The sequence below is a fragment of the Desmodus rotundus genome, chromosome 7 (genome assembly GCF_022682495.2).
Source record: "Desmodus rotundus isolate HL8 chromosome 7, HLdesRot8A.1, whole genome shotgun sequence".
Taxonomy (NCBI): Eukaryota; Metazoa; Chordata; class Mammalia; order Chiroptera; family Phyllostomidae; genus Desmodus; species Desmodus rotundus.
In genome coordinates this window covers 129,154,913-129,175,232 of record NC_071393.1, presented here as the reverse complement: position 1 = coordinate 129,175,232, position 20,320 = coordinate 129,154,913, and the positions used below count along the sequence as shown (strand labels likewise).

Below are 20,320 nucleotides of genomic sequence, written 5' to 3'. Positions count from 1 at the left end.
TTCTGGAGCACCTATGATGGGCTCGGCATTGTGCCAAGGGTCCTGTGTAGTAAAGATAATGTCTTTCTTGCCCAGTCGGTGCTCAGTTGGTTGGAACATCACCCCACAGACCAAAAGGTCGCCAGCCGGATTCAGGCCAGGGCACGCATCTAGATTGCAGGTTCAGTCCCGATTGGGGCATGTGCGAGACAACCGGTTGATGTTTCTCTCTCTCTCTGGAATCTATATATATACATATTTAAAATATGTATATTTAAAAATTGGAGAAAACGGATTAATGTCCCTCACTGTGGATAGTACCCTCTGCCTTATAAACGGTAGAGGAAGTTACAAGCATCCACTGGAGAAATACGCACAAGCTGAGGAGGGCACTTGCAGAGTGCCCCCTCCCCAGGAGAGGAAAACCACTTCAGGGAACAGAAGGCTTCAGCTGAGTGACAGCAGTGACGCTGGTCCCAAAAAATGGCTAGGATTTGAACAGGGGTAGAGAAAACAGTGCAAAGCACAGAAACGCGAAGAGCATGAAGGCCAGAACACACTGTTGAAACATGCTCGATGGTATGTTAGGGCCAATCTGTGGGGGTTTCCGACGCCAGACTGAAATGTCTGAATCTTCTTTGGTGGTCTAAAACAAATGACAAAACACAGCAGTATTTTCACCGATGCATCCCTTAGAGCAGGGGTGTCAAACTCATGTTCACTGGGGACCACATCAGCCTCGCGGTTGCCTTCAAAGGGCCAAATGTAATTTCAACTCCTTAACTGTTAAGGTGTAGTTACATTTATACAGTCCTAAAATTATTTCAGAGGGTCCAGAGACATATGAAAGGATGCTCAGCATCACTAGCCATCAGAGAGATGCAAATTAAAACCACAGTGAGATACCACTTCATACCACTCAGAATGGCCATCATAAACAAAGCAACAAACAAGTGTTGGAGAGGATGTGGAGAAAAGGGAACCCTAGTGCACTGTTGGTAGGAATGCAGACTGGTGCAGCCACTCGGGAAAACAGTATGGAATTTCCTCAGAAAACTAAAAATGGAAATGCCTTTTGATCTGGCAATTCCACTGCTGGGATTATACCCTAAGAACCCTGAAACACCAGTTCAGAAGAACCTATGTACCCCAATGTTCATAGCACAGTTTATAATACCCAAGTGCTGGAAGCAACCTAAGTGCCCATCAGTAAATGAGTGGATAAAAAACTGGTGCATTTACACAATGGGATACTACACAGCAGAAAGAAAGAAGGAGCATGGATGGAACTGGAGAGCATCATGCTAAGTGAAATAAGCCTGGTGGTGAAAGACAAATATGATCTCATCTATAAGTGGAACCTAATCAACAAAACAAACAAGCAAAACAGAACCAGAGACATGGAAATAAAGGACAAACTGACAGTGACCAGAGGGGTGGGGGGAGGGTCATAACAAGAAAGAAGGGGAAGGGTCAAGTCAAGGAACACGTATAAAGGACCCATGGGCATGGACAATGGGGTGGGGACTGACTCTGGGAGTGGAGGGGGCGGGGCAGGGGAGAACAGCAGGGGAAAAAGTGGGACAACTGTAACTGAACAACAATTAAAAGCAGGCAGGGAAGTGTTACGACCAGAGATGTGTTTTAAGAGGGTCAATCTGGCAGCGGTATAAGGCAGGTGTTCACAAACTCTGGTCAATGGGCCAGGTCGGGCCCGTGGGCTGCTTCTGTACAGGCTATAAGCTAAGAACGGTTTTCACATGTTAAAGGGATTATGAAATATAAAAACAAAGAATATGGGAGGATACCACACATGGCCTGCAAAGCCTGCAATATGTACTATTTGGTTCTTTACAGAAAAAGTTTGCAGACTGCTGGTATAAAGGATGCATTACAAAAAGAGATTTGATGTGGGAAGACCAGTTTAAAAAGTGCTACAATTGTAGGCCAGTAATAAGAGCCACCAGCTATTTCATCTTAAATATAAATATCTGAAAGTCACTCTCCATCAAAAACTGTTTCTTTTTTAATAGGTAGAATTATGGGTGACTTCTTCAAATTTCTCTGTAGTTTTCAAATTTTCCATAATAAGCATTATCATATATATACATATATATATATGAGGTCTGTCCAGAAAAAGTCCCATCAGTGTTAGTGTAACAAGAATGGTTTGCACCACATCGCTGTAGCCTGGCAGCCAAGGAGAGTGGACTGGGATGCACGTGCGTGAACAATGACGACTTCACTGCACTGGTCAGGGCCGGCGGTAGACACCGCTGAGCGAGCGTGTGTACTGTGTGGCTGTCACATTCAAAATGGCTGAGTGACTATAGCAGTGAATCTGCATCCAATTTTGTGTCAAGCTTGAACACTCCTCCACGGAAACTATTCAGATGATGCAGAAGGCCACAGCTGTGGGCAACTGGTGATTGGCAGCTTCATCAGGACAACTTGCCTGCTCACACATCACGTCTCGTGCAGAGTTTTTTGGTGAAACATCAAATCACCTATGTGATGCAGTCCCCCCTACAGCCCAGATTTGGCGCCGTATGACTCCTGGCTTTTCCCAAAACTAAACAGACCTTCAAAAGGGAAGAGATTTCAGACTGTCAATGAGATTCAGGAAAATCTGACGGGGCAGCTGATGGTGACTGGGAGAACTGTGTGAGGTCCCAAGTTACCAATTTTGAAGGCGACTGAGGCATCATTGTCTCATGTACAATGTTTCTTGGGTCTTCTTCAATAAATGTCTGCTTTTTATAGCACATGGCTGGACACTTTCTGGACAGACCTCACATGTGTCTTTTTACAGAGTTAACGCCCAGAGCTTCAGCCTGTATTTCTGATCACCCTCCTGAAACTGTCACCTCAATTTTGCATCAATTTTGAAAACTCCCCCTACCGTCATCATCTCGCTCAACCCTAGCCTGGCGTCTTTCCTTGTAGCACAGGGACCACGACTCACAAACTCACACCAGAAACCAGGAGTCATCCTAGATTCCACCTGCCATTTCCCACTTCCTCCAGTTACACCTCCAAGTCTCGTACTTTCCACCTCCTACACTTCTTTTAGCTGTGCCCCATTCGGCATCCTCACCACCACAAATTAGAACCGGCCCTCCTGATTCCTCCCCATGACTTTTGATACTTGCCTCTTTACTGTCTACATCTCACCACCCCAGTCCCCCTCCCTTCAATGTACTCAACAACTGCCCGGACCTTCCAAGGGCCAGGCACTGCCCTGGGGGTACGAGAAGCAAGACCGAGATCCCACTCTCCACTGACCTCGTCACTGCCACAGTTTTCATACTCCAACCTAATCACACTGCTGAAGTCCTCTAATATCTGCCCCACTCCCCTACCATCATCTGTAAGATAAAATCAAAACTCCTTCCCAAGGTATGCAAGGCCCTCCATCATGTGGCTTCTGACTGTCTATTCAGTTTTATCTCCTAACACTCAGTCTCTAACACTTTATGTACCAGCGATAGGAAACTAGCTGTGGTCCACTAAACATGCCCCGTTCCCCTAGGGCCCCTTTGCTCCAGTCCAGGCTGTTCTATCTGAAATCTCTTCCCTACCACAAGTCTTCCGACTCCCCCTTCAAGTTCTTCTTCATACAGCATCTCCAGTGATCCCTGACAGCCCCAGACAGAGTTGAAGGGCTTATTGCATCAATAACTCCATCATATGAATCACCGCAGTGTCCCTCCATTATACTGAACACTCTTTTAAGAAAGAGGACCCGTCTTTTAAGCTTTGTGTCCTCAGCATCTATCACAGTGTCTAGGGAACAGTTAGGGGCACAGTAAGTACCTTTTACATGAATTAGCATATTAGGATGATAGAGGATCAACAAGGAAGAGTAAAATACAAGGAGGAGATGAACATGGTATTTCTTGAGGGTGGGGCTAAAGAAAAAGGTGAAGTCAAAATGACACTGGAGTTTCAAGCTCTACTGCCTGGGAAATGGCAGGAATAGGTACTGAAAGAGGGGAATGAAGGGGAAGCTGGTGTGGAGGCTGGGACTTCCCGTGGCAGGCATCTGGAAACGGAGGCTGAAGACTTAGGACTGGATGCTGAGGTCACACTGAGGTGGAAGCACAGTGAGTATATATGATAACGCAAAGTTAGAAAGAATAACGAAAGGGGGTTTATGAACTTGAGAGAACTCTTCCTCTTTGGAGACTGGGGAAGGCCCACCAGAGACAGAAGCACTAGAAGAGAGAAGAAAGAGAGGTAAGGCAGTGCGAGCAGCAGAAGGCGGAAGTTTCATGAAGGCAGGAGGGTTCACAGTATCAAATGCTCTACCAAGACCCAAGTGGACGGAAATTAAGAAAAGGACAGAAAATATGAATTTGGGTCATTAAAGACTTTTAGAAGACAATTTCAGAGATGTGGTGAGGACAGAAGTTACACGGGTGACTTACAGTCGGTAATTCTAACATGCAGACAGCATGCAGACAGTGCTTCTGATGTGCCTGCCACTGACGGGAAGAACGGGGAAATGGATCAAAGTCATCAAAAAAGCCAAGAGGACTGTTTTATTTCTTCGTTCTTCCACTAAGAAAGCAAGTGCTCTTGAGTAAGCTGAGCCAGAAAGATAGAGAGCAAGAGGACAGACCTGTGGAGAAAGGGCTTAAGTGAGGGGGAGGAGGTGCAGGTGATGCTCTGGCAGACAAATTATCCCGGAGAAAAGAAAATAAGAGGACATGGTTTCCCTCTGACATGAGACGGAAAGGAGAGAGAAGCTGAAAACTACATTAGCTGACTAGTCTTTTTAGTAAAGGTAAGGTCACCTTAGTTCAAGGAAGGGGGACAAAGGTGGATGATGCAATTCTGAGAGCTAGGCCAGCTGCTCTGAAAAATTCAATAGAGGATCAACACGGAAGGGTAAAACGGCTATTCAACAACAAGTATTAATATTCTCCCAGTGATAAGGTGACAGCAGGAGACCTGAACTAGACAGTGGCAGAAGCACGAATTTTAAATTAAAAAGGGGTAGGAACAAAAGACACTTCATCCTTTTTATCATATTTCCGCGTAGGCACCTGAAGTGAGCCAACCCAGCTACACATGAACAAATCCTCTCGCAGATCTGTAGTCTTAAATTGTCTCCCAGGTAACGGGCATGTTAGCACTCAAATGTACACACGTCATGCTTACTTGGAGTATTCGAGTAGCTTTCTGCTTGTAGTCAATTAATTCCTGCTTAGAGGACTCCAAATTGGTCTTACACGCCTTGACTTGCTGCTGTAGCTCATCAACTTTCTTCTTCTCATCTGAGTGTTTTCTTTCTGCCAGAGTAACCGCTTCGGCCAAACTTTGACGTTCCACTTCCATTTTATTCAGGCGTGCAGCAAACTCACTCTGTGACAAATTTTTATACCGTCCTTACAACATTCTGCTTTGAGATATATTTCATAACCATCCATTAAGATATCTATGGGATTCAGGAGCTCAGCCTGACAACATAACAGGCAGGTAAAAAACATTCTTCGTTCGTCAGCAACTGAAGAATAGGGACACTAAGGTAGCGGCTCTCAGACACGGCAACCCATCAGAATCACTTAGGGAATTTACTAAACATACAGCCATCCAAGGCCTTCCCTGGACTTACTGAATTGGAATTTCCCAGGCCGGGCTTGGAAATCTGTTCAAGAATTTCCCAGGGAGCCTGGTCACCTGGACGCAGAGCTGACCTGACACTAACTAGCTGATCAACAGACACCGGGCCTCCAGGAAACTAGAAAGTCTGCCGGAAACGAGTGGAAGGCAGAAGAGCTACGTCTTTTCAAATAGCACAGCTAATGTTTCCCCTTTATTTTAGATTTTCTAATAAGCTGGTCAATGCCATCTTTTAGCTTGAGAAACTTTTAAAGCTCTAAAAAACGCATGGCCTGTCACTTAGTAGCCCTTTTTTGGAGACTTCTATTTTACCTTTATTCTCCAAAGCTCCCATCACTAAAAAACCCCAGGAGGTGCGGCAGAGGTCAGAAAGCATTTATCACCACACGACAATAACTAGAGCTTGCAAACCTGGGATCCAGTATTAACGACTCTCCTGAAAAAAGGAGCAAGACTGCTGCCCACCGAGCACGCGGAGTGTGTCCATGCCACCCAGAGGGGAATTTTTACGTTTACTCATTGTAACTAACTTAAATTTAAACACAGAAACTTAGTCAATTCAATTAACAACAGATTTACTCAGCTATAATTCACATACCATAAAATTTACCTTTTAAGATACAGGATTCAGTGATTTTAGTGTATTCACAGAGTTGTGCAACCACCACCATTTCCTAATTTCAGAACATTTTTCAGAACACCCAAAAGAAACCTTCTGCCCATTCCTCCCTCGCTCCCAGTCCCTGGCGACCAGGAGTCTACCTTCTTGCTGTACAGATTTGCCTATTCTGGACATTTCCCATGAATTAAATCATACAGTATGTGGCCTTTTGTGTCCATCTTCTCTCGCTTAGTGTAATGTCTCAAAGGTTCATCCATGTTTGGCATGAACCAATACTTCATTCCTTTTCATGGCTGATACCTCCTTGCAGAGACGTACCGCATTTTGTTTCCAGTTTGGGGTGATTATGAATCATGAGCTATGAAAATTCATGTACAAGTTTTTGTGTGGACATCTATTTTCAATTCTCTTGGGAATATACCTAAAAGTTGAATTGCTGGGTCATATGGTAAATCTATATTTAACTTTTTGAGGAACTGTCTGTTACTGAAAAACTTCTGAGTATGTTTAGAACAATTTGGGCATTGAATTTATTCTTTTACCTGTAAGTTTTATGAAATCTAAATACAGATCAAATATTTCAGAGAAAAATTGAATGTCTGAATTAAGTATAAGACACAATATGTTAAAGACTCTCAGTATGCAAAAAAGAATGTGAAATATCTCATTATTAAATTTTAACTACATTAGATGTAGCACTTTAGATATAATGTGTTAAAATATATGAATAATGTTTTAACCCACATTAGCTGATATTTATTTCAGGGCTGAATTATTTTCACCTGTTTAAAAGAGAGCCTACACTAGTGGACCCTGACTGCCCCTTAGACAGACCTGCGAATGCTGTCAAACCGAAACCCCACCACCTGTGCCCTGCATCCTTCAACGTAACCAGACTCCCTGAGGATGCGCACAGGCATCCAAAAGGAGCCAGAGCTACACAGGCAATTCTAACGTGTAGACAGGATTGAGAATCACTGAACTAGATGCAAAAATTCACTTAAGAGTTCTGTCTTGAAATAAATGAATCAGAATAAATTGGAATCACTAAAAGCTTAAATAAAAGTAAACGAGATGTTCCAAATCAGCTTTTAACCAAATACTGGTAGTGATGGCTATACAGCCAAATGAAATGAAGAGATGCCCATCTCTGATGAACGGTAACTATTTTCGGCTCTCTCCTCGGGAGCATACCTTTGCCTTTCTCGGCCCCCTTTGCGCACCCTCAGGTGCTTACCGTTCGTCTTCTCTCTCCCGAGCTCCAGCGGCCTCCTTCTGCCTCTTTAACGTGCTTCCTGAGCCTAGCAGCTCAGCTAGCTCACTTCCACCACCTCTGTAACTTTCTAAATAAACTTTCTCTTATAATTTGGAAAAAACCTACCTTAATTATATTTCAATACATACAATTAAATAAATTTGGCAAGGATCAAGCTAAGTTTTCAAATACTTGGTTTTGTCACAGAAACAGAATTTTTTGAAATGCACTACAGCGTTTTATTCAAGAGCAAACGTGTCACGAAAAGCGGAAGGCCATTGCTCCTTGTCCAAACAATAACAGAACTCTGCTGCCTCCCATCCTCACCTGCATCTGTTTGTAGCTCTCCTGCTCTCTCTTCAGAGTGGCTTCGGCCTCGTGCAGTCTCTCCTGAAGGGTTTGCAGAGCCTGATTCTGCAGGCTACTGCCTTCGCTGTGATCCTGCATTATTCTAAATGAAAACGCATCATTCGAAACAACTCATTCCCACAGGCTACAGGTGACAACGTGGACTAATTTAAAGCATTAGCTTGTCAGCACAAAAGGATGGGCCGACTAAACATTCTTAAAGAAATCTTTTTCCCTTTTAATGGAATGTCATCTATATTTTTAGGCATCCACATATAAGTATGCAGTACTTGTTATTATATGTCAAAAGATTAATGACGCTATGCTCTTCAAATATTTTTAAATTCAGAATTTGCCAACAAGGCATCTCAAGATTCAAATAAACCCATTTTTAATCACACACAGTTCCAGCATTACCAAAAGCTAATTATTTTCTCTTGTAAGTTTTCAAGAGCTAAATTTCCATCAGGTAGTATGCATTACAGTGTTTATCGTTAATTGTGTTGGGAAGAGAACCGTCCCAGATCATTTCTCATTATTAACGGGGTTAGCTACCGTGATTTTTCACTCTGTAAGGCTTCCAAAGCTTCCGTGCGAGTGCTCAGTAGCTGGTCGGCCTCTTGGAGTCTCACTTTCAGCACAGCCAGCTGGGAGTCCTTGGCAGCCACCGCCTCAGTCAGGTCATCTACTTGGGCTCGAAGTTCTCGAGTCACTCGATCACTCTTGGAATGGTCAACATTCCACTTTTCGATCCTTGCTCTTGCTTTGTTTAATTCTAAAAAAAAAAAAAAATTCTCTAGTCAAGCAAACAGATCTTTTTCAGAGTGCAGATTCTCCCGAGTCCTTTTATAGGGGTATCCAACCTTTTGGCATCTCTGGGACACACTGGAAGGAGTTGTCTAGGGCCACACATAAAATACACTAATACTAACAAAAACTGATGAGCAAAAAAAGGTTTTAGGTAAATTTACAATGTGTGTTGGGTCACACGTGGCCCACGGACTGTGGGTTGGACACCCCTGCTTCTTGCTGAAATTAGGAGCGCACAAATATCTTCAAATTTTTTGCTCTAAAAGGGACCCCCACTTTTCAGGCCAATATTCACATTTATATTACAGGTAATGGGTTGAAAAGGGGTGTGATGCTAGCTGCTCAGATTCTACAAATGTTTTTTCTGGAGATATATCATAAAGCATTTGGAGGCCCAAATCAGCAGAGAGTAGGAAGTTTACAACACTAAGTCGGTCAGTGGATGTGTAGAGTTTGGCTAGAAACAAAAAAGAATGCAAATCCAAATCAAGAGTAGATAATGTACACCCCAGTAAGACCAAACAAATAAAAACAAAACCAACATAGGAAAGAATCCGTTTCTTTCAATTACTGTGGCAAAAAGACGTTATTCTTTCAACCTAAGAAGCTGGTGCAGAAAGAACAGTGTAGTGCAGATTTCCATCCCTCACCCCCATTGTAAGTGCAGTTTGCCTGCAAAATTTTTTTTTTTATTACATATTGAAGCAAACTCTACACAGAATCTCAAGAAAAGCTCTATCTCTAAGTCTACATTAGTCTGGGTAAAGTGAAGCTTTTTCTAAAGTCAGTCTAACAAGACAAGCTATCTTCCTATTGAACTCTTCCGGGCCTCATCCATGTCTCAGCAAACCTTACCCCACTGTCCCCACACTTCTAATTACCCCTAGGAACCAAGGCAGAGATTTCTGCTCTTTTGTTTTCTCCCCAGCTACACTCACAATAAGACTAACATATTGCCCCACGCTGCCACTACCTCAGTCATGAGACTACTTACTTTTTAATTATCCATTTCTGAGAAATCTGAGGGGTTTGTACCTTAGGGCCACCGCACTGCACAATTCCAGAGGGTACTATTTGAATGAAATGCTATATTCAGTTTATGTCCCTGAGAGCAGGCGATACAGTAACCCCGCCTGCTAGTGTCCACCACTTTGTTTAACGCCCCCTTTGGTTCATGAATGGTTCCCCTAGGAGGCTCAGAATAGACCAGCCAAATAAACCATATGATTACTAATGTTCTATTCTTCTGAATCCTTAAATTTCATAGTTCCTACAAAAAAAAATGACCAAACAGCCACGTTCTCTGTCTCGGGCTGATGAGAGGGTGACCGGCCCCATTTCCAGATCTGGGGCCTGCATTTCTACGAAAACACTATTTTTCAAGTGTCATCTAACATATTTCTAATAGCTTGGCTATAATCAAGGTTATAGCCTATTTCTGAAACGTTCAATTCCCTGTCCTGGACACCTGGAATAAGGCTCTACCTTCTTGAGTTTCCCTGGCTCTTTGAAGTAATGAGGCCATTTCTTGATTTAAAGACTGAACTTCATTTCTCAGCAGTTGGTTCTCCAGCCGAAGATTAGACAGCTCATGCGATTTGCCGTCATCAGTAGGCTTTGGGTTGTGATCGGCAGAGGACGCGTCTGATGATACGTTTTCCTTCGAAGAATCCTCTTGGATTTCATGGCCAGAATCCGAATTACTAGAGGCTTCTGTAAAAAACAAACACAGTTTTGTTACATTGGAATGCTCACTACATAGACATTAGCAGCCTGCTTTGGTAAGCCGCCTTTTGACTCAACTGGACTGCTATAGCTGAAATGCCATAAAAAGTAAACTTAAATTCTCAATAAACTTCCCTCTGATGAAATTTCATATTCATACATGGAGCCTACAGGCCTCTAAAGAGCCTAGACACACTGAATGAATGGTGACACAGAATAGATACAAGAATACAGTACCGGGAAAGATAAAATCAGGGACAATTTAAGTGGTTCAACTTGGTCTCCCTTTTGTCTCCAATTGTTTTGGGGGAGGGTGGGGGAGAGAAGTCTCAACATTGAAAATATTGAAAAGCCATAAAAGAACAGCTGTGGGTTTTAAGGGGAGTTAATAATAGGTCACAACAATCAGTCACACACCAAATGGGAATGTAAAAATGCCTTACCCAGAGAAATGGAGACTCAGGAATTCAGAGTCACCTTGTTTTTAATTTGCTACTAAATATGATGCAAATATACTTTTTACTTACTCTAAAAAGATTACATGCTGCCCTGGCTGGTGTGGCTCAGTGGACTGAGCACTGGCCTATGAACCAGAAGGTCACTGATTTGATTCCCAGTCAGGGCACATGCCTGGGTTGTGGGCTAGGTTCCTAGTTGGGGGTGTGTGAGAGGCAACTGACTGGGGTATCTCACACACATTGATGTTTCTCCCCCTCTCTTCCCCTCTTTCTGAAAATAACTAAATAAGATCTTAAAGAAAAAGATTACATGCTAAAAGTACTTAAATGATAAAATGGACTAAAACAATGGGCAAAACATTTGACACTTTACAAAGGGAGATAATCTGTCAATCAATTACCCATGAAGAAAAAATGATCAATGAACAGATGCTTCCGAGAGATGAAACTCAAACAGTCAAATATTTGAAAAGATGCTCAAACTCATTTAGTAATGAGAGAAATTTTTAAAAATGACATTTTACACCAGATTAAAAAAACACAGAAGGTCACATTGAGCCCTGGCTGGTGTGGCTCAGTTGGTTGAGCGTCCTCCCACCAACTGAAAGGTCCAGGGTTTAGTTCCCAGTTGGGGCACATGCCTGGGTTGCAGGTTTGGTCCTAGTTGGGGCACGTACAAAAGGCAGCCAAGCAGTGTTTCTGGAGGTTTCGCTCCCTTGCTTTCTCCCTCCCTTCCCCTCTCTCTAAATTCAGTAAGCATGTCCTTGGGTGAAGATTAAAAAAAAAGTCACATTGAAAATATGAAATTTTGGTGAGAATCCAGAGCAAAAGGAACTCTTAATCACAGCTAGTGAACTATAATCGGTACCTCTTCAGAAAACAGCTTTGGTGTTTGTTACTAGTGTAGCTAAACACTGTCACACCCTTCAACTCCGCAATCCCATTTCTAGGGGTCTTGGGACTTCTCAACCTGTGGTGAATTTGCTCCCCAAGTGACATCTGCTAATGTATGAAGACATGCTGGGTTGTCACAATTGGGGTTGCTACTGGCATCTAACGGGTTATGAGGCCACGGATGCTGCTGAACATCCTACAAAGAACAGGACGGTTCCCCACAACAAAGAATCATTCAGCCTAAAAGCCAATAGTCCCAAGATGGAGAGACCCTGCCCTAGAGAAACAAGACTTCATTTCGGTAACTCCCACGTATTGACTGGCTCTAATTTCCCTGTCAACCTGCCTCTCATCTGTCCTTTACAATTATAATGTAAGTTGTTCTCCTTAAAAGTAAAAAAATAATTCAACTCGACCTTAGGCTTAAAAGACCTCTATAAGCATCACATTGCTATGGCACTTGCAAGTTTTCTTGACCGAGCCAACACCTGGAAAACAAAAAAATTCAGATGCCCTGGCTCCATCCCCAGAAAATCTAAATCAGGAAGTCTGGGGAGGCGCCCAATAATTCATTTTTTATTAACCACACAAGCGATTCTAATGCAAGATGCCCAGGGACCACTTTTTAACAAAGAACGATGTACAGGAATAAGGGGTTTACAGGGGCACGCAAGAGCCTTCACAAACAGGTCCCACTTTTCTTTGCTCGCGTCCTTTCCTTCATTGCTCTCCACCTCACACCCACTGTTCCCCCCAAAACACGAGGGAACTTAAAAGGACCTCTTCACGGAAGGTTGTCTCCAGCCCCTCTTCTTTTTCCCCTGGAAAACTGTTCTTTCTTTAAGACCCAGCTCGAATTACAGACCCTCGGTATCCTGACCTGAAAACTTAGGCAGTTAGTTCCTTTCTCCTCCGCGTTCTCACCTCCCACTGACCATACCTCAGTCACTGCGTTTATGACACCGCACGTAAACCTGTGAGTCTCCCCCACTGTACCCTCGTTCCATCCACCTCTGCACCCGCCGCCCCGGAGGCTCTCAATAAATGCTCGTGTGAGTGAGGAAAATATGGCTGAGAAGAAACTTAGGAGTGTGCGTACATAATTAGTCAGCTGCTACCGTGTGCTCCTGCCTTGCAAGCCCCAAACCCTTGCCTCTACCACTTCTTTATCTGAAAGACGCAACACAGATTCTACTCACTGGCAGCCGAGACTGTGGGAGAAGCTCTAACACGTCGGAATGTAAGAGACTCCCACTAATCCTCAGCCTCGTGAGGAATCCCTGCAGGACCCTATCCCCTGCGTCGCTATTTAAAAATGGTTAGCAGGTACCTCAAGTAGCCACACTGCCATGCTAACCTCATCTGTGCAGATGAGGGGAGGTGCGTGTAGAGGTAAATCCGCAGCAAATGAACAACTGAAAACCAGAATTCTAAGCTTGTACCGCACTACTCTGTCCACACCTCCACCTCATCGACTTCAATCACAGTTCAACCCGTCAGCCTTACTCCCGGGGGGAATGCAGGAACACCCCCCGCCCCCAACCACAAAACCCGTACGGCCTCCTGTAATCCCAGTGACAGAAGAAATGAACTGAGATAGTCCCAATTCTGAAATTAGGTTTTCTTTCACATTTCAAAATTATCTTTTTCGTATCTTAAAATATGTGAGAGAATCCTTCTGGATACGATTTCTCAGATGCTGGGGTGGTAGTTAGCCTACAGACAACATTCGAAGGTCCCTACTCTAACTGTACGTTGACTGATAGTACTCCATGCTGTCTCCCTCGCTTGCACCACACATTCCAGAGGGCCTGCCCTTACGCCAGTGCAGACAGGCAACAAAAGAAAGGATGAGAAACATGACGAGAGCGTGTGAGGCTACGACGACACATGAACTTGCTTAGCTTTAAAGGACATTGAGGGCTGACTAAGTACCATGGCTTTGGCTCCCAGAAGGACTTTCTTCAGTGGCTCTGGTGGGGGTTACGCTGGCGTTCGCAGCACTGACGTGTGTCGTCTGAGAACTCTGAAGAACAGGTGTCTTGCCCCTTTCTTTTCTGATTTCTGCCCTCCCGGCAGGTTCCTTCCGTGAACTATTAAGAAAATCAAACAGCAGCTCATCATCAGGTTCCGACTTTTTTCTCCGAACAAACTGGGATGAAGGCCGAGGCACAGATGTGTTTTCAACAGGATGGGAGGCCTCCACTGACGTCCTAGGTCCTGCTTTCACGTTTGTGGTTCCAGCTAAGATGGTGGCTTTTTGATTCCTAATGTTATCAGCTGCTGAGGAAATATAATCAGTTTTAGATCCAGTCTGATGAGTCAAATCTGAAAGTTGCTGGTGAAGTTCAGGATAGTCAGTATTTTTGCTGTATACGATGCTGCTGCTGTTCTCTTTCCTGCTGAGAGCTGTTGCAGCCCCTTGATCGACACGGTTTAAAAGATCTTCTGCCTTTCCAGCAAGATCAGCAAACCAAGACATGATGGTAGCAGAGTAACCCTACTGGCAAACCTGTAGAAAGGACATGAAGTGATCAGCGTGGCATGACAGCAGAGCGTAACAGCGGAGACCAGGCCCTGGAGTCCGTCTGGGCTGAATGACTAATCCTGCCTCTTCCTAACTACGTGACCTTCAGAAAACTACTTCACTGAAACTGAGAAACTTTATCTAGGAAGCAGGTCAAGCCCTGGCCCGGCAGCTGAGTTGGTCAGAGCATCATCCTGATGCACCAAGGTTGCAGGTGCCCAGTCGGTGTACATACAAGAATCAACCGATGAATGCATAAATAAGTGGAACAACAAATCAATGTCTCTCTCTCTCTCAAATCAATAAATTATTTTAAAAGTTAAAAGAAATTTAGTAAAATAAGTGTATTTACATTATGAGACACTTTTAAGATGAAATATAAAAACACTTTGCAGATTGCCTGGCACACAGCGGGCACTCATTTTAGTAGATGCTATTACCACAACTGCAGCTACTGCTATTGCTATTACTCCTATTTCAACAAAGGGTAAATGTCAATGTAGCAAAAGCATCCAAAGAGCAAATAACATAGCAAAATTTCAGCACAACCAAATGAAAACAATTCCTTTAAGTTTTTTTAAGGTGCTAAAACTTAAAGAAACTTCTGATGAATACAAACTCTATCTTCTTAAAATGCAGCATTACTAACGGATAATTTAGGTGTGAACACAATCTATCCATCTATAGTACACCTTTAGCCCTGGTCGGTGTGGCTCAGTTGGCTGGAGCATCGTCCCATAACCGAAAGATCGCTGGTTCAATTCACAGTCAGGGCACATGCCTAGGTTGCGGGTTTGATCCCCAGTTGGGGTGCATGTGTGAGGCAACTGATTGATGTTTCTCTGTCTTTCTCCCTCCCCTCTCTCTCAAATGAGAATAAAATAAAAATAAGTTAAATAGTCGGTACCTTCTATGTGCACATTAAGCTAAATTCAGAATAAAAAAAATAAGACTGCATAGCCATTCATTTGATACATGTGTTTGAGTACTTATAGCCTGACACAATGAATCAGAATAATGACTAATTAGTCCGTATGATATAGAAGAAAGAGTACTCCCTAAAAAAGTCAACAAACATTCTTGAATGTGCACATTATTCTTTTTGCCTGAAAGCTCTTCCGCTGTTAACTCTGATTCTTAATTTCCACTTGAATGTCATCTGCTCCCAAAACCTCTTTCTTCCCACCTAAATCAAGTCTTATCATTTTGTGTTCACACGCTATTCTCTTCCCTCACAGCCCCTTTTTCTGTCTTATGTTTTTTTCTCTCTCTCCCTATTGGGGAAGGGGAATAGGTGGATAAAGACCTGGTCTGTTTTGTTCACCAGTGAATTTCCGACATTCAGCACACAGCACCCACACATAAATACTGCTGAATGGAATTTTTATGTCAGATGCTGCGCAGACATTCAGCACATAATTTTCACAAACACGTTATGTGATAAGTAGCAATACATGTATCTTTTTATTTTACAGGTGAGGAAACGGTTTGGAAAGATCCCAGAGTTTAACTGGCAGCTCAGATACTCAAATCTAAGTCAGCCAAACCCATTTTTTAATCCCCGCATTTCCCATCTACCTTCTCAATATCTGAATAACCTCAAGAAACCCTCTAAAGCTGTTCCTTATGAAAGAAATGGGACTAGGACCTGCCTGTGTATTTCAGAGCTTATGTGAAACCAAATGAAAATGGAGCTGAAGTGTCTTGGTAACATAAAACTCCCTACAGATGCAATGTATTACTCTCGAGTAAACAGTGGTGGTATGGGGGCAAATTATCACTCCTAATAAAGCAAAAAACACTTGTTAATTCCTTCATGGCGTCTCCCATTTTAAAGTTAATAGGGCTTTAAAACAAAACCCCGTGGCTTAATATTACTCAATGAAACAGATACTAAAGAGGCCCTGGGCACAGGCCCCGTTGACAAACATCTTAAGCCTGCTTCAGAGGTACAAGCCCCTCAAATAATTCCACAGGCACTGCCCCAAGAAACGGCCCGGACGGAGGTAAAGAGGGTGACAGTGCGTGGGACGAGGGGTGGCGGCGGCGGGGCCCGCTGGAAAGCCAGGTGTCAACACAGCCGAAAGGAGGCTGGGCTCAGTTGGTCGGCCCCAGGGAGTGACAGTCAGTAGATCCCGGGTAGGCAGGTGCAGATCTCCACCTCGCTCCCCACCACTGGGGGAGAGGGGAAGGGAGGAAAGGGTTGGGCACGAAACGCTGTCGGCCGAGGCCCACGGGGGTTCTTCCGCCCCTTTCCTCCGCCCCTCACCGGGCAGAGACCAAACACTCCGTTAAGGGGACGCCGCCCCCGCGTTTCAGGCTGTTAACGCCCCAAGAGGACCCGACCTACCCACTGGGCCCTGGACGCCGCCTCACCTGAGGACTCTGGAGCGGCCGCACCGCGGCCTCGACGTCCTCCTGGTCCACCCTCCTTCGCAGCCGGCCGGGAAAGGGCCAAGCTGCGTAAAGGAGTCCCGTACCTGCCACGGCCCTGCCACGGCCCTGCTACTCTTCCGGGAGACGTGGAAGGGCAGCGAGGACCCCAAAACAGAGTGGCTTCCGAGCTGCCTGAGCGGCCGGGAGCCGAGAGCAGCCACCTGGAGGCGATTCAGGCAGCGGCGCCGGCAGCAGCGGGGACCTCGCGCCTGGCCACGCCCTCTTTCGCCAGCTGCGCGGCAGGGAGGGGGCGGGGCCTGCGTGTGCGTGACGCGACCGGTCTTCCGACCGCAGCCTGCACGCGGCGAGCACAACATTGGAGGCCACGCCCATTGGGGGGCGGGGCCCTGGGCCCCTCTGTTGCCCACCTGGATGACAATTTGAGGCCTGAGTTAGGCGGGGCGTGAGGCCTAGAAGCACCAGCCGGCGTTCACTTTTCTTCTCTTTCTCTTTCCCCCTGCTGTCTAGGGATGAGGCTGCTGAGGCCCAGGGCAGGAGATGAGAATGCAGGAAACAAGATCCCTGATTTCGTGCTCACTTAGGCAGCACATGTACTAAAATTGGAACTATACAGAGAAGATTAGCATGGCCCCTGCGCAAGGATGAAAAGCAAATTTGTGAAGCGTTCCATATTAAAAAAAACACCCTGATTTTATGGAGCTTCCTTTCTAGTGACAGAGACAGATATTAAATAAATCGATGAATGAACAAGGCAATTTCAGGTCTTTACCAGAGCTGTAAAGACAAGAAAACGGTGAGAAGTGACTGGAGACGGCACTTTAAATGGTGTGGTCAGGGAAGGTCTCTGTGGAAGTGACATTTGAGCTGAGACCCAAAAGATGGAAAAGGCCGGTAAAGGTCTTTCCATGCAGTGGTATTGTAGTTATGTTATTGCAGTTCATTGAATGTTTGCAATTAGTCTAAAATCCACATCAGCAATTCACCAAAAACTCAGCACGTGCTATGTGCACTGGATTGGGCTAGTTTAGGCCTAATAACAAGTCTACAACGATCCCCATTTTCATGTTGAGGAAAGTAAGGATCTCTCTGATCATCTGCTCTAATAAGGAGTCCACATTACTCCAAAGCCTGTGCCATTAGACTCAATGATTTATTGTCTGCAAATTAAATATCATGTAAAGGAGTAATTACAACTCCTTATTTTCCTCTCAAGTCAGGGTTAGCCCAGGCTGGTGGGCAGCAAAAGTTTCAGGAGGGAGGTAATAATAATAGCATCCAACAGTTATGCCTTTATTAAGTGCAGAATAATGTGTTAAGCATTGGGTCTGTTTTGCCTCATTTAATTCTCAGAACAGCTGCACGGAAGGTACTATTATTATCCCATAGTAGGTGGTATTGAGTCGATCTTCCTGTTAAGGATTATACATCCCCACCTGTTGCTAGAGTACCACAGTGCATCCTGTGAGAGTGTCCTTTCCAGTCTTACTGATGGATGGATCATGTGACTTCCTTTAGCCAATGGAATGTGAACAGAAGTGCCTTTTGACACCTTTGAGCAAAAGTATTAAGAGCCATTACATGTTTCCACCAGCTTTTTTGGTCTTTTTTTTCCACTTTCATGAGAATAGCCTGTCCCGGATGGAGCTGCTTCATCCCTCCTTCTGGGTCCTGGAAGGAAAAAGATGTGAAGCATCCCACATCTAATGTCATATAAGTTCAAAAGAAACCTTTGCTTTAGATGCTACTGGGATCTGGGATTATTTATTACACAACTTTACCTAATGAAATCTGATTAACATGTACCCCCATTTTACAGAGGAAGGCTTTGAGCTTCAGGGAGCTTTAGTTTCTTGCCACAAGGAGGAAGTTGTATCTCTGGGATTCAAACCTAGGTCAGTGTGACTCCTGAAACAATGGTCTTAACCATCGAAGGGGTGAGGATGAAAGGTGAAGTAATGAGTGCATGAAAATGCCCAGTGAATTGAGAGAGCATGGTAAAGAGGCAGAATTCAGATGATCTGAGGTTTTTTTTTTTGGCTGTCAATTAGTTGAAAATGAGTTCACCTCTCTGACTCTCGATTTTATCAGGAAAAAAAAAGGCTGTGATGAAGTAAAGTGTATACCTTGCTTCTGATCGTGGTTCTCTAGTTTCTAGGTGTGTAAACTTGAGCAAACCACTCCACTCCCTAGGATTCATTTATGAAATGAAGATATGGAACTAGAATTAGGGATCACACATTTGCAACCTCAATTAATTGTGTTTGTTTTGGCCACAGCATGATGTTTAATTTAAAAACAAGAAACAAAAATTCACTCGGAGTGTATTGTCAAGGGAGTAGAGAAATAGACATTCCTATATATTATTGGTAGAAATGTAAACTGATACAACCTCTAAGAAGGCAATTCCACTTTTAGGGAATTATCCTGTAGAGACACTGACACATATGCAAAATGACATATACAGTACACAAAGTTATCAATCACAGAGTTGCTTATTAATAGCATATATTGGAAACAAGTTAAATGTGCATTGATTTGAAAATCCTGGTATATTCCTCCAACAGAATACTATGAACTGCTTTAAGAAAAAAACAACAAAAAAAACAGCTCTGGCTTGTGTGGCTCAGTGGATTGAGCTCTGGCCGAAAGGTTGCTGGTTCAATTACCAGGCAGGGCACATGCCTGGGTTGTGGGCCAGACCCCCAGTTGGGGGCATGTTGAGAGGCAACCAATTGATGTATCTCTTGAACATCGCCCTCTCTTTCTCTCTCCCTTCTCCTCTTTCTAAAAATAAACAAATAAAATCTTTAAAAAACCAGAAACTTTTATGTAGGAATATGAAAAGAGCTCTACAGCCTTAACAATACATGTTTAGTTTAAAAAACAAAGAAAAAAGTGGTGTGGATAATACACTATCATTTGTATACAAATACCTTTTATGGGTAGAGTGTCTTTCTCAAGGGACACTTTCTTTGCAGGAGAACTTGGCTGGGCAGCAGAAGTGAGAGGAAGCTTTATTCTTCAATGGATCCTATTTTGCATATATCCCTTGAACCCTATTCATGTAGCATGAGAATCTATTATTCTTAAAAATAAGTAACACAAACATTTTTAAAAACTTTGAACACTCTAGGAGGCCAAATGCATTCCCCATGTCTTCACAGCCCTGCCTCTAAATTGCCTGAGACCCCTCCTTTATGTCACCTGCCCGGTCCCTGCAGGCTTCCCCTAGGGATTTGTGATTCTCCTGAGAAAATTCCTGTGTTCCTTCAGCTCCTACTTCTGTGATTCTGCTTCCTTACTGAACAGATCTGAAGAATGAAATTGTGAGCCTCTTCATGCACTTTTATCTTCCAGCAGCAGGAGGCACTGAGTGCTTAAAAGTATGCGTGTGCCTGTATTTTATAACTGGGTTGACCAGTGAAACCAGTATTGCTGTATCCTTTTGTTTCTAGAGCACAGATTGTAATTTTCCCATGATGCATGGGAACTTCATAGTCCCATACCTGTTGGGACGTTCCTCTGGATGCCTCAGGCCAATTCTAGTGTTGTCCGTGTTGTCTGGAAAGCTAAGTTGCTGGCAGAAATAAAATCCCTTTGCCACTGAGCTCCTGATGAAACTTTCTAGGACCCCTGTCCACCCCACATCCTCAGGCTGCCTTTGCCTTTGCTAAGAG

The 20,320-nt window shown here is 44.0% G+C and overlaps 1 protein-coding gene and 1 non-coding gene across 3 annotated transcripts in view; one reads left to right on the top strand and one right to left on the bottom strand.

Moving 5' to 3' along the window:
* Window positions 1-16,782, bottom strand: part of GOLGA5 (golgin A5) — a 37,753-nt gene extending 20,971 nt beyond the window's left edge. Inside the window, exons 1-6 of one of the 2 annotated variants that reach the window (XR_006656527.3) lie at window positions 16,623-16,782; window positions 13,655-14,231; window positions 10,128-10,355; window positions 8,388-8,607; window positions 7,812-7,935; window positions 5,146-5,349 (exon numbers count right to left, since the gene is read on the bottom strand). Coding sequence is in view for 1 of the 2 variants with exons in the window: in XM_024567565.4 (XP_024423333.2) it covers window positions 5,146-5,349; window positions 7,812-7,935; window positions 8,388-8,607; window positions 10,128-10,355; window positions 13,655-14,201 (1,323 nt within the window). In the remaining variant the exon portion in view is untranslated. The remainder of the gene's footprint in view (window positions 1-5,145; window positions 5,350-7,811; window positions 7,936-8,387; window positions 8,608-10,127; window positions 10,356-13,654; window positions 14,232-16,622) is intronic. The other variant, XM_024567565.4, reaches the window with a different exon arrangement.
* Window positions 16,783-17,212: 430 nt separating this feature from the next.
* LOC112312034 (U6 spliceosomal RNA) lies at window positions 17,213-17,319 on the top strand. The gene has a single exon (XR_002975493.1). It is a non-coding gene; the product is annotated as a U6 spliceosomal RNA (small nuclear RNA).
* Window positions 17,320-20,320: the final 3,001 nt, after the last annotated feature.